Source organism: Carassius carassius, chromosome 7 (assembly GCF_963082965.1).
Source record: "Carassius carassius chromosome 7, fCarCar2.1, whole genome shotgun sequence".
Classification (NCBI taxonomy): domain Eukaryota; kingdom Metazoa; phylum Chordata; class Actinopteri; order Cypriniformes; family Cyprinidae; genus Carassius; species Carassius carassius.
Window position 1 is genome coordinate 12,714,327 of NC_081761.1, and position 13,527 is coordinate 12,727,853.

The window sequence follows — 13,527 nt, forward strand, 5'->3', positions numbered from 1 at the left end:
CGCAGATAATTTTAATTTATTTTAAAAGTACTTATTTATTGAATTATCTTACATTTTAATTAAACTCACAAACCCCCTGCAATTAATCTACAAACTCCAATTTAGGAAACCATCGTAATGTAATGTTTATGCACTTCATTTCCAACAAATGTAATAGATTTTCTTACTCTTACATATCAATATGGTACACGATTCTCTTGTTTAATTTAATGTGATAAAGTTAGGTAAAAAGTTATCGAAAAGTAATCTAAAAGTTATCTGATTATATTATATAAAATGTGAAATGTAATTTGGAATCACTAGCCTAATGGACTACCATTTGGAAGTAATATACCCAGCTCTGAGTGTAGACAACTAAATTGATTATAAAGGCATTTAGTGTTTATAAAGGGAGCGCACTCCGTTTAGAATTTGAATAAAAGTGTTGTTTTTATGCCGGTCGGTCGGTTAAAAACCTGAGGGCTTGATAAAACATCCTGAGTCTTTCCAATGATGGCATTTTGCTAAAAAAAGAAAAAGTATGCTATTTTGCAGTATAGGAGATATTATCCGCAGATGAGCAAAGTTTTTTTCTTCTTCAGAGTAATCATGTACTATGACATAAACCTATCTTATATGATTTTTATACATCATGCTACACCCGAATTTCATGTTGTAATCTTATTAAACAAAACTAGCCTACTTTTAACACAAAAATATAAATAGCCTTCTGAAAAGGTCTGTTGCTGGATGATTGCCCATGGTTGTTGTATTTGAATAATTAATGAAGTAGGTCTGTTCAAGTTTAAGGAGCTGTTTTATGGGTGTTTTTAGTAGGCCTAGTCATTTGTAAATGTATTTACACAGCCTAAAATCCCCATTTTGTGTACTTTATGCATTAATGTATTAAATTTGAATCTTCTGTTGGTAAAATGTGTGTTACCCAACTCTCTGGTTCCTGTGATCTAAATGTTGCTGAGTACCAGCAGTTTCATAGTTGATTAAAATGTTCATTTTAGGAATTTGATGCCTGGCACCCCGTTCCATGCGTACTTCCGTAAAACAGTTTTTTCTAAGTAAAAGTGCATTTTTAAAAAAACTGCACTTAAGGTCAGCCAATAAATATTTATGGCCTACTTCTTTTATATCCTCCTCTGCCCACAGACACAACAACCTTTGTGTTCATTTGTACAGAGCACACACGATCCATCTGAGAGACACAGAGAGACTCATACAGCTATCTGCCTGCATAAAGAACAGTACGATGATTTTTATATGACACTGAGAATAATTTGTAGAATAAGATTTAGATCTTAACACATCGCTTCATTACAGATACATTTCTTGAAAAAAAAAAGCCCATTTTAATGTCATTGCGGCCTGTGACCACTAGAGAGAGGTGTTTCATTAAAAACATAATCATTAAAACGAATCCCTAACACAGCCTAGCATTAAGGTTTTATATAACTGAATCCGTGCACCTACCTTAATAGCATGTGATCCATTTCTTCATACGGTGCATAATAAAGTAAATATAAGATAATATCCGAGTGTTGTAACGTCCATTTCCTCTCTGTCTGCTCATTATGTAGGTATATCAAACAGAGACAGAACTTTTGCAAGAAATGTTTTACGGAAACATGAATCTCTCCAGTGTTTATTGAATATATATACTTATTTACATATTTCTCAAAGCACTTTCTCACCTTATTGAGGCAAATTGTTTTCAAAAATAAAAGTCACATTTCAAATTCATCAGCCAACCAGTTGCAGTCCAGTGGGCGGGGCTAAGGCTACCTGGCTACAGACATATGCCTAGACACACGCACACAAGGGATTATGTATTTACCCTCACACACACACACACACACACACACACACACACACACACACACACACACACACACACACACACACACACACACACACACACAAACTGAAATCATTTCCTCTCTTGAGGCCATTGTGTCTAGAACAGTAACTGGGACGTGGACTGTGACATTGACATCACAATGACATCACTCCATTAACCGGTTTAAAGCTGATGCAGAAATCTTGACTGTGCTCTTTATTTCTCCATAATGATTCTTAACATTCTGCACCTTCACTCTGATTGGCTGATAGATTGATTGACTGATATATTTGCAAGAGTGAGGTTATGAACAGTGGTTGTGCATTTCTAAATCTCTCTCGATGAAGATTTATAAAATCTAAAGCCCAACCTTTATATCCAGTGACTGACGGGGGAAAATGTATAGGGAGAAGTCTGAGGACATTTTCATTTTTCAGTTACAGTCTTTTATGCAGTCTTTGTTTAGCTGCATCTGAAGTTCAAGAGTCACAGTTACATCACCGTACCTCACTGAAAAAAAAAAAACTGACCTTTTGCAACAAAAATTTCATGTTGCCATGGACACAATACTGTTTGGTTTCGATTTCCAGAGGCACCAGTGACTGGTGAGTTGAATTTCTGACCTTTGCTCTGCAAGCTTTCAGGTAGGTGGCATTGAGTACTGTTCAAGTGTCTAGTTTCCATTGAGGGCTGAATCTGGATCTTTGACCCAGGGGAGCGGTGGTTTGGTTAGGGCTACCTGACCTTCTGTAGTTCCTCTCTGAGCCAGGCCGGTAGCGGCTGACCCAGTCTGTGCAGCAGCTTAGATAATTCAATGTTCTGATCCCTGTAGAATCTGGAGAGAAATGCTCGTGACTAGAAAAAGAAAAGAGTAAAAAGAACACATTTTTTACTGTGCAGAACAGCTACAGATTTTTATATAGAATATAGGGGTGAAATGGAACACATTTTCAATTTCGGTATGGGTGTTATGGTTTGGCATGCACCTGTACCGAACAAATGTTTTCACTAACTTAATTTGAAACTCCTTTTCCCCCTAGCAACTTTCACAAAGGACTGGATATTGTTGGTTCAGCTTGCAAGGGCTGGACGGTATATATAGTAGATTTTGTAAGGTATAATTTATTTTCAAGAAATATGGGACAATAGCATTTATATCAATATACTTTGATGTTGCGAGAGGAAAATAACAGAGGACACAGACTGAACTGCTTCAGGAAAAGCAAACAGTCCAAGTTGTCCTAAACATGATGTGCTTAAATCAAGTGCTTCAAACTAACTCGAAAGCATACAGATTAAATCTTCTTGACCTCATGTCAGATGCATGATATGTAATGCTTTTCTAAAGGTGATTTCCTCAGTACATGGCTTGCATCTTATGGTTGTATTCTTATGTGCAAATGTTAGGAAGTAACGTGAGTATTTCCATTTTGCATAAAGATTGGCCTGTGCCTGTTAAAGTTGTTAAATAAATTGCTAATTCAGGCTAAAAAACATTTTGATAAAATATTTTGCATCCTAAAATGGAAGCACTTCAGACATCTTTTTAGTAAACCACTGTTTTAAATAAAACAGGAAAAACAAAGGAATTTTGATGTTTTTCGCTGTACCAAAAACTTACCAAACTATGACTTAGTACATACTAAACCATCATTTTTGTGTACTATTACAACCCTACTAGTATATGTACAATGTTTTTAAAGGGATAGGTCACCAAAATAACACAACAAAAAAACAACAACATTCTGTCATCATTTATTCATCCTCATTCCATTCCAAACCTGTATGAATTTCTTCCTCGGTGGAACACAAAATATATTTTGGGAAATGTCAGTGTTTTTTTGGCCACACAGTCGAACTTCACTGACTATTACAGTTTGGACAAAAACAGTTCAAAATATAAAGGTGTACCTTTTGAAAAAGCACCTCCCCAGCTTTTGTACCTTTTTTGTGAGAATGTAGGTTTGGAATGACACAAGAGTGAGTAAATGTAAGCTTTTTTTTGGTGAAGAAAAAATAGAGAAATAAGAGGTGAGAGTCAGAGATGTTCTGTAGGTATCAGTTATTCAGTACATGAGCTACAGACATGTTAGCTGTTGCAAAAAAGCTTGAACAGTCTGAGGTCAGAATGAGTTCTCTCTCTCTCTGTGACCCATATTACTCAATGATGGCAGACCTCTATAATGCAGCTGTAATCATTAAAGATTAAAGGCTCTATTTTGCTCAAAGTTTACAGGTGGTACCTCAGAGTCCATGGGTGGGTATTTGCGGCCCTTGCTCTTCCCCAAACATTTAGTCCTGCCCCCTTCCAACAGCTGACACCAAAAGCCCTTCTGAGGATCAAACCTGTGAACAAAGAGAGAACTATTTACAATCTAAAAGACATCAAAAACATTTTTACAATTTGCATATTCACTGTAATATATAGCCTACTTTATATATTGTGTCAATCTATATTAAGTCTCTTGATACCTTTTGATTTCTACACTCAGCAATGGAGGACATCGGGAAAAGTCCAGAACGTTTTTCCACACACGCGCACACACGTGCGCACACACACACACACACACACACACACACACACACACACACACACATAGATCTGACTGACAGATGTCTGCTTTAACCTTGTCTGTCTGTCAGATGAGACATGGCCTGCATGGTTTGATAAGCATTCAGAAACACATCAGCAATCTCTATCAGCTCTCAGCAAAATGTGATAGAAAGAGAGTGTGTATGGTATGTGTGTGTGTGTGTGTGTGTTAGTTCTTTGGCAAAGCAGTAAGCAAGAGGGTACTTTGAAACATGAACTACGACACATTTGTGACACAATGCATTTTTTTTGTTTTGTTTTACTCTCTCACTGTCTTCCTTTTTTTTGGTCTCAATCCTCTTTCTTCTCCCTGCTCTACAGTTTTCTTAAGATATTCTGTGTTTAGTCTCAGTCCCAGAAAATACAGAGAGAATAAAGAACATAAGAGCCTTTTTTCTAACTCTGGGCACTTTTATATCCCCAGGGTGATTTATTTTAAAACCAAGATTTTTTATTTATTTTTTTACTTTATGAGTGTCATATTAAAATTGCCTTGAAAACTTTTTACTACTTTTTTTTAGCAAGGTAAAAACATTTTATTTAAATGCCTTGGTTGCACTCTTAAAATATTATTATTTCATAAGTGATAATCTAATAAAAAATTAATAGGTCAGTGTACAATAATTTATATTCATTTCAAAGTTTTATAAAGTCTTATCAAAAAATTATATTTAATAATCTGTAATTTTGTCAAATTATGCATTCAAAACTGATTTGGGAGCATTCAGATCACACACTGCTCAGTAAATGTAGATTCTTTATTTATAAATCAAAGCCAGACAGAATGTTTAACAAACATCATTTGGATTATTTGTGTGATATAATCAACAAGCACCATCTGAGGACTGCAGGCCAGTGGCTAAAATAGTTTTGCTACTGAATTACTGCAAATCGGTATTTTCTTGATTGCAAGTGAAGCCACAAAAAGAAGTGAAACTGAAACTGACAGAAAACAAGAAAAAGTAGAAACAGGGATGATGAGAGACTTAGAGAGCGAGAAAGAGAAGAGATGTGTGGAGAGATGAAGTGAGAAAGACTCAAACAGAGGGAGGTTATTATTAAAAGCCAAAGATTGATGGAGCTGTCTGCCGTAGAGAACACATGCAGAGACTCACAGAATGTTCAAACGAGAGAGAGAGAGAGAGAGAGAGAGAGAGAGAGAGAGAGAGAGAGAGAGAGAGAGAGAGAGAGAGAGAGAGAGAGTGACACTGAAATAGACTACATCTGACACAGGTAATACTGAGTTCAATGTTTTGGCCTCTTATATCAATGGCTGCAGAATGAAAAATGTGAGACAACCATTGCTTCATTTCAAAATACCACGGTTTCTTCTTTTTTGTCACAATGCAGGTCGATTAGAACCCACTACAAATATTTGATATTTATTATTTTTTTTTAAATCATAGTGTGCATTATTTCAAAGAAAATATAATTTTTTATAATGAAAAATATATAAAAAAAATTTAATTTGTCTTAATTTTTTTAATCATTTTCTGTCCCAAAGTTGAGATGAGCGAATGTCATTTTCACTTGATTGAATTTCATGAAATATATTAAATGTATTACAGTACAATATGATTAATACATATGGTCCAAAACAACATATGGTCCACAAAACATTTCACACTGGCCATGTATTATTTTATTTGGTATGTTCAATCATTTTTATAACCATGAATTTCACATTTTAATTATTTTTTAATTTTTTTTTTTGTTTCATGTGAGGAATATTCTACATGTGTTGCCACATGATGTTCTGGAGAGACAGAGAAAGAGAGAGAGATAAAAACCTGGTATCAGATAAACTTCTCTGTTTATCTGTCGGTTTTTGTAATTCATGAGTTCTGACAGATGTTTTCTTTTTTGCAATCTGTATGAAATTGATTTGAGTCACAAGTGTAACAGCAAGAGTCAGTTCAAACATGATTGAAAATGCTGAGTGTTTATTTTGAAATCTTAATTAGTAGAAGGTGTGGCCTCATCCTCTGACAGGTGGTTTTTCAGCTATTAAGAAGCATTTTTGACAATGAACCACAGCAAATTGTTGTCTTGCACACATATGCAGATTGTAAGAATGTACATGACACTTTAAGAGCAATCTAACACAAAGAGAAAGTGTCAGATGCCTAACGAGCTGTTTTTAATTGGAGAGGCCAGATGAAGTTAATCTTCTTGCTCTCATGCTGTGTTAACGGCTACAGCCAGATTATCACAATTAATCTCATTCAGGCTCTGTACAGATTATACAGGCATCAACTGCTGGGAACATGGATCTATCAACTCATTTAATCAGCTGATTCTCAAACACATGGGACCAGAGACAGCATGGATGACAGGCTTGCTCCTGTTTCACATCTCTGGATGAGCCTGTGTCCATCTGTGGGTGTGTGTATGGTCTCGTTTGTGTATCCAAGTATGGACCAAATGTTTCCTCAGCGATGGTGAAACCTAAAAAACTACCATCTCTGGACCTACAGTTAAAGCAAAAATTATTCAGACACAGACATCATTTTTTACTAGTGGGTGCTGGACACTATAGTTCATAAATGTAAGAGAGGATAGCAAAATAAAGTGAAGTGTGACATATCATCCCCAAAAATTATTCATACAGTGGACTGCCAGTAAAATTTGAGTTCAAAAGTTAATCAGACACTTTGACCTGACCATGTTTAGCTTTATTATTTTTCTTTAATTGCTAATGCAAATTTTTTACATCACAGACTGAACAAAATTAAAAATTGCTTGGAAATCAGTTGACCTAAATTGGTTTGTGTACTTAAATTTAACAGCTGAATAATTCTTGGTTGATTGTAATCCATTACACACCTTTCCATAAGAGCTATCTGACATTATCAAGATGAATTTGTTCTGACACAGTTTAATTCTGAGTTCGTCATATTTTATTACCATTTTCTGAACTATTGCGAATAAACTGTGATATAATGTGAGAAATGTTAAAGTGGGGTCAGATTAAAATTTGGTTCGACTGTACAGTCGTGGCCAAAAGTTTTGAGGATAACATAAATATTCGTTTTCAAAATGTTTGCTGCTTAACTGCTTTTAGATCTTTGTTTCAGTTGTTTCTGTGATGTACTGAAATATAATTACAAGCACTTCGTACGTTTCCAAGGCTTTTATAGACAATTACATGACATTTATGCAAAGAGTCAGTATTTGCAGTGTTGGTCCTTCTTTTTCAGGACCTCTGCAATTCGACTGGGCATGCTCTCAGTCAACTTCTGGGCTAAATCCTGACTGATAGCAACCCATTCTTTCATAATCACTTCTTGGAGTTTGTCAGAATTAGTGGGTTTTTGTTTGTCCACCCGCCTCTTGAGGATTGACCACAAGTTCTCAATGGGATTAAGATCTGGGGAGTTTCCAGGCCATGGACCCAAAATTTCAACATTCTGGTCCCCGAGCCACTTAGTTATCACTTTTGCTTTATGGCACGGTGCTCCATCGTGCTGGAAAATCCATTGTTCTTCACCAAACTGTTGTTGGATTGTTGGAAGAAGTTACTGTTGGAGGGTGTTTTGGTACCATTCTTTATTCATGGCTGTGTTTTGGGGCAGAATTGTGAGTGAGCCCACTCCCTTGGATGAGAAGCAACCCCACACATGAATGGTGTCAGGATGCTTTACTGTTGGCATGACACAGGACTGATGGTAGCGCTCACCTTTTCTTCTCCGGACAAGCCTTTTTCCAGATGCCCCAAACAATCGGAAAGGGGCTTCATCGGAGAATATGACTTTGCCCCAGTCCTCAGCAGTCCATTCACTATACTTTCTGAAGAAGATCAATCTGTCCCTGATGTTTTTTTTGGACAGAAGTGGCTTCTTTGCTGCCCTTCTTGACACCAGGCCATCTTCCAAAAGTCTTGGCCTCACTGTGCGTGCAGATGCGCTCACACCTGCCTGCTGCCATTCCTGAGCAAGCTCTGCACTGGTGGCACTCCGATCCCGCAGCTGAATCCTCTTTAGGAGACGATCCTGGTTATTGCTGGACTTTCTTGGACGCCCTGAAGCCTTCTTTACAAGAATTGAACCCCTTTTTTCTTGAAGTTCTTGATGATCCTATAAATTGTTGATTTAGGTGCAATCTTAGTAGCCACAATATCCTTGCCTGTGAAGCCATTCTTATGCAACGCAATGATGGCTGAATGCGTTTTTTTGCAGGTCACCATGGTTAACAATGGAAGAACAATGATTTCAAGCATCACCCTCCTTTTAACATGTCAAGTCTGCCATTCTAACCCAATCAGCCTGACATAATGATCTCCAGCCTTGTGCTCGTCAACATTCTCACCTGAGTTAACAAGATGATTCCTGAAATGATCTCAGCAGGTCCTTTAATGACAGCAATGAAATGCAGTGGAAAGGTTTTTTTTGGGATTAAGTTAATTTCCATAGCAAAGAAGGACTATGCAATTCATCTGATCACTCTTCATAACATTCTGGAGTATATGCAAATTGCTATTATAAAAACTTAAGCAGCAACTTTTCCAATTTCCAATATTTATGTAATACTCAAAACTTTTGGCCACGACTGTACATCACACAGCTGCATTCGGGAAACATATTATTAGCTGTCAGAGTTAATGCATGAAATGTATTAAATATGTTTTGTACTTATTAACATTTATTGAATTTGATATTATAACTGTTTCATTATTTTTCAACAAATTCACCAGCAAAATATCACCAAGTAGTGAAACAACATCATTTACTGAAATGTTAATGCAAACATCAGAGAAGGATTGCAGACTAGTGGCTGAAATTTCTTTCCATAATTAAGATTACATTCATAAAGTGTGGGAAAAAGTGATTTTTTTTAGTGGTTTGTCATTCCTGTGCATTTTGATATAGTTTAAGGGAATTTTAAATTTTCTTCAATTTAAGGGAATTTTCAATCTGTACTTTTTAAAAATAAATTAATAGTTTTATTCAGCAAGGCTTAATTATAAAGATATAAAATGTGTTACATTTAACAATAATGTTACACATTTTAGTACTTGCTATTATTTAGAACTTTCTACTCTTTAAAGATTCCATAAGTACTTCGTATAATGACACATATTTTCCACAAAAATATTAAGCAAGAAAACATAATAAATAAATAAAAATAAATAAATAATAATAATAATAATAATAATAATGTATGTTCCTTTAGCACCAAATCAGAATGATTAGAATTATTTCTGTGACGCTGAAGACTGCAGTAATGGAATGGTTGCTGAAAAGAATAAAATAAATGTTTAAATAAACGAAAATGTAAAATTACTTGATATTGTAGTAATTTTTCACTAGTGGACTGTTTTTGCTGTATTCTTGATGAAATAAACACAGTCATGGTGGGCACAAGAAACAATATTTTAACATCCCAAAACTTTTGAATGGTAGTGTACTTATTTAACTTATGAAAAAAAGCAAAGAAATTCATGTTTTGGGATATTATAGAATTACTGCAATTATGCACATCTGGGAGGTCCCCACTTGATATAAAATGTTCATGTGTGTGTGACCTTACGTGAGTGCCTGGGAGTAGTTGTAATAGGGAGTGACACCCAGAAATTTCTGAAGCTCGTCCATCACTTTAGCTGGGTCATTCCTCAGCTGCTGTCCATCAATAATCATCAGCTAAAGAAAAGAAAGACAGGAAGTACACGATTCAGAAAATGTACAGAAAAAATTCTGAAATCAGCAAGAGTTGGTCCAGATTGGTTACCTGCAGTGTTGGGGGTAACGATTTACAAAGTAACAGATTACAGTAACTATATTACTTTTTTGGGTAACGATGTAAAGTAACGCATTGCACTAATAATATTGGTAACTATACTACTTTACTAGACTATAGGAATGCACTTTCCTGCCTTAAACATGCCATGTTTGCCTGTGTGTAAAGTTCTGAGCCGGGTTTCCCGATAACGATTGATCTTAGCGCTTAAGAGTGTTTTCTACGAGTAATTTTAAGATCGTTCGTTATTGTTTGACGTGCGTTTCCCAACATTGCACGTAAAGCAATCGCACAGCTGTGCTTCAAGTGCTACGTAGGAGTCACTCTCCATTTGTCAAGTGCTGAAATGTCATCTTATAGACGGTGCGCACGCGCCTGGCCCTGAGTTCACTTCCTGAGTTCATTTATTTTTGGAGATTCGCCATGATTTTAAAACTAAATGATTTTTCAAAAGGCTTTGTTGAATAAACATCGGCACGTACTGCACGTTTAATAATAATAATAATAATTCCTTACATTTATATGTTTAAATATCAAAACGAGGCACAGGTGTTGTTATATTACTGTATTTCTGAAGGAAGACTTGCATGTTATATGCCTGATAAAGCAGTGTTTGTGAGCTCAGCGCTGCTTTGTTTCCAGCTGTTATTGGGGAAACCACTATTTCTCACGCTTTAAAGCATCTCCTGCTTAACATTTCTTCAATGCTTTATTTATAATAGTAAATCCCCTTTGTTTACCAAAAAATAAAGTTTGCTTAATTTTCAATATTTAAAAGAAAATCTAAATGAATGTTTTATGCCTTCATTGGATAACCAGAGAAATTTAAATACACAACAGAATTTCTGAGGGAAAAAAAAAACATTTCATAAGGCTGTTTTAAGAAAAATTGAATAAATTAAGTTGTTTTTATGCATTTAAATAATTACACATGCTAAAAAAATGTAACATATGGTGAAGAAAAAATAAAACATTTCATAGGGCCCTAAACTTTTTTTTTTTTTACTTTTAATAAATTGCTGTGAAAATGTATAAGTGTTATGATTTAAATTAATTAGACATGCTTTTTGATTAATACAATAAAATTTAACCATTAAAAAGGAGTTGAGAAAAAAATAAAACAGAAAAAAATGGAATCCAGAAAAATTTAAATGGAAAACGGAATTTGGAAAAAATTCCCTAAAAGATACAAAAAAAAAGTAAAGTTAAGTAATAAGTTGTGAAGTTACTTTTCAAATGCAGTAACTAGTAAAGTAATCTCATTACAATTTACAGAAGTAACTAGTAACTAATTACATTTTTTGAGTAACTACCCCAACACTGGTTACCTGGTTTGGAGGGTAGTATGTAAGCCATCTCTCCAGGTGTGTGGCATAGAGTCCAGGTACGAGACAGCGGTTCTGGAGAGAGCGCAGCTCGGGTGGAGCAAGCTGGTCTGCTGAAATAACCTTGTAGAAACTGAACTGCAATGCTGCTGGGTCCTCATGAGCCCTCTGATGCTGCCAGTGAAATTAAAACTGTTTTACCAACCAAAACCAACTGCACAGTGATTTAAATATTATTATAAATTATTATAAAACAATCACAACTCTGCATGTATTTTTTTGTTAAGTAGCCATGTAATAAGCAAGATAATGTACAGGGTTTCAGGGATTTAATCTGGATTTAATCTTCTTTTTAATCCATTAGATGTGATCAAAAAATCTTTCTTTTCAAGTTCTCGTGGTATGCGTTAGCAGCTTCATGCTGTGCCCTCCTGTGCATGCTGTTGATGAGATTTCTGCCTCACACTAACTTGCGTTTACACCCAGTGATGTTCTCACTCCCACTTACACATATTCAATCTCTCCACAGTATCACACATGAACATGTGCAGGCTTGCTTCCTACGGAAATCCACCTAGCACATGACACATATACACAAAATACATGATTTCATGTATTTTGTCAGGGTGCGTACTAGACAGAGGACTCAGATGCAGAGTAGAAAAAAAGGAGAATCTTTATTCTCGCCACAAAACACAAAATAACATAAACAATAGTAAAATGCTCTGGCGCACACAGAGATCTCCGAGCTGGCCGGCACACCCCCGCCATGATCAGCGCTGATTGCCCAGACCACGAGCTACCGAACAGACAGGACAGGGGAAGCTGAGACGGCACCCTGCACCGTGACATATTTAAGCTGTGTATATACTAAGTTGCATTAAACAGTGAAAACGTGTAGTAAAGGATTAAGAAAATATCAAACACACTGCCCTCTATAGGTCAAACAGAGTAGTGTGTATCTGTACAGTTATTTTCTGAGCTACCCTCAGATGCTAAATAGATTTTTTCTTTTCTTTTTTGGCTCTATGGATGAATTTGTATTGCCTTTTTATTTAAAATTCAAAGCAGCCTGCTCTCCTAAAGTCAAGTCTCCTAAAGTAAACATGCACATTACTTTCTGATTTAGCTTCACATTTTTGAATATTATTATGAAAATAATATATTTATAATAACACAAACATAACAATATGAATGAAAGACATGAGTGTGTTTTTTGTTCCTTTATAGAATGATAAATACCTCTGTACGTATTTGAGTAATTCTGCACAGCATATTAATTCTAATCTCCATGTACCTATAACATTAAAGTTTGATGTATTTTGATGTATTTGTTTTGTAGCTTGACTTTTCACATCTGCCAATGCAGCAGCTTTGCAAAGCAATCAGAATTATCTTTGTCTGGATATGTATGATATAAATGACTACTCCACTCAAAATAGCTATTTTCTATTTTAAACTTTTGGTTATATACTGGCAAGCTGATTTGGTGCACAAGTAAAATTTGCAAGTATATATTTTATCTTAGTATACTTTTTTTCGTAAAAAATAAATACAATTGAAGAGTAGTGTACATAAAATATGAATGAATCCTTATTAATATTGGAAAACTCTTGTACATGTCAACATGGTCAAAGGCATTAAGTTTTGTTGTTGTTGTACAGCAGTCTCTTTCTGCCATCCACACAACTCTGATTGGTCAATTCTACAAGTCTCTGCTTTGTGATTGGTCAGTGTCATACCTGGTACCAGCTGTATGCCCTGTCTGAAGGGTTGATCAGCAGAGTAAGGATTTTGGCTTTAGGTAAGAGAGCAGCGGCTCGTTTGGGCGTCTCCTCAGAAGGAAAGTAATTTGCGCTCTTCTCAAACAGGAAATCTGTGCTGACATTAGAGGGGACAGGAAAGAACTCCATGTACCTTTGAAAAGAGAGGTGTATTGAGTTAGAGAAAACTCATACAAAGACAAATGCACACACAAACATACGTATCATTTACAGTGGGACATTTTGCCACGGATGATTCTGTCCTCACCACTTTATAAA

The 13,527-nt window shown here is 35.6% G+C and overlaps 1 protein-coding gene across 3 annotated transcripts in view; it reads right to left on the reverse strand.

Annotated features, from left to right (window-relative positions):
- Positions 1 to 794: 794 nt before the first annotated feature.
- ndst3 (N-deacetylase/N-sulfotransferase (heparan glucosaminyl) 3) overlaps positions 795 to 13,527 on the reverse strand; it is a 78,766-nt gene continuing 66,033 nt past the window's right edge. The window contains exons 10-15 of one of the 3 annotated variants that reach the window (XM_059553903.1): positions 13,228 to 13,402; positions 11,489 to 11,659; positions 9,954 to 10,063; positions 4,075 to 4,177; positions 1,887 to 2,686; positions 795 to 1,829 (exon numbers count right to left, since the gene is read on the reverse strand). In XM_059553903.1, coding sequence (XP_059409886.1) covers positions 2,567 to 2,686; positions 4,075 to 4,177; positions 9,954 to 10,063; positions 11,489 to 11,659; positions 13,228 to 13,402 — 679 coding nt within the window. In that variant the 3' untranslated portion in view covers positions 795 to 1,829; positions 1,887 to 2,566. Of the gene's footprint in view, positions 1,830 to 1,874; positions 2,687 to 4,074; positions 4,178 to 9,953; positions 10,064 to 11,488; positions 11,660 to 13,227; positions 13,403 to 13,527 lie in introns of all 3 variants that reach the window. The other 2 variants (XM_059553902.1, XM_059553901.1) reach the window with 2 other exon arrangements.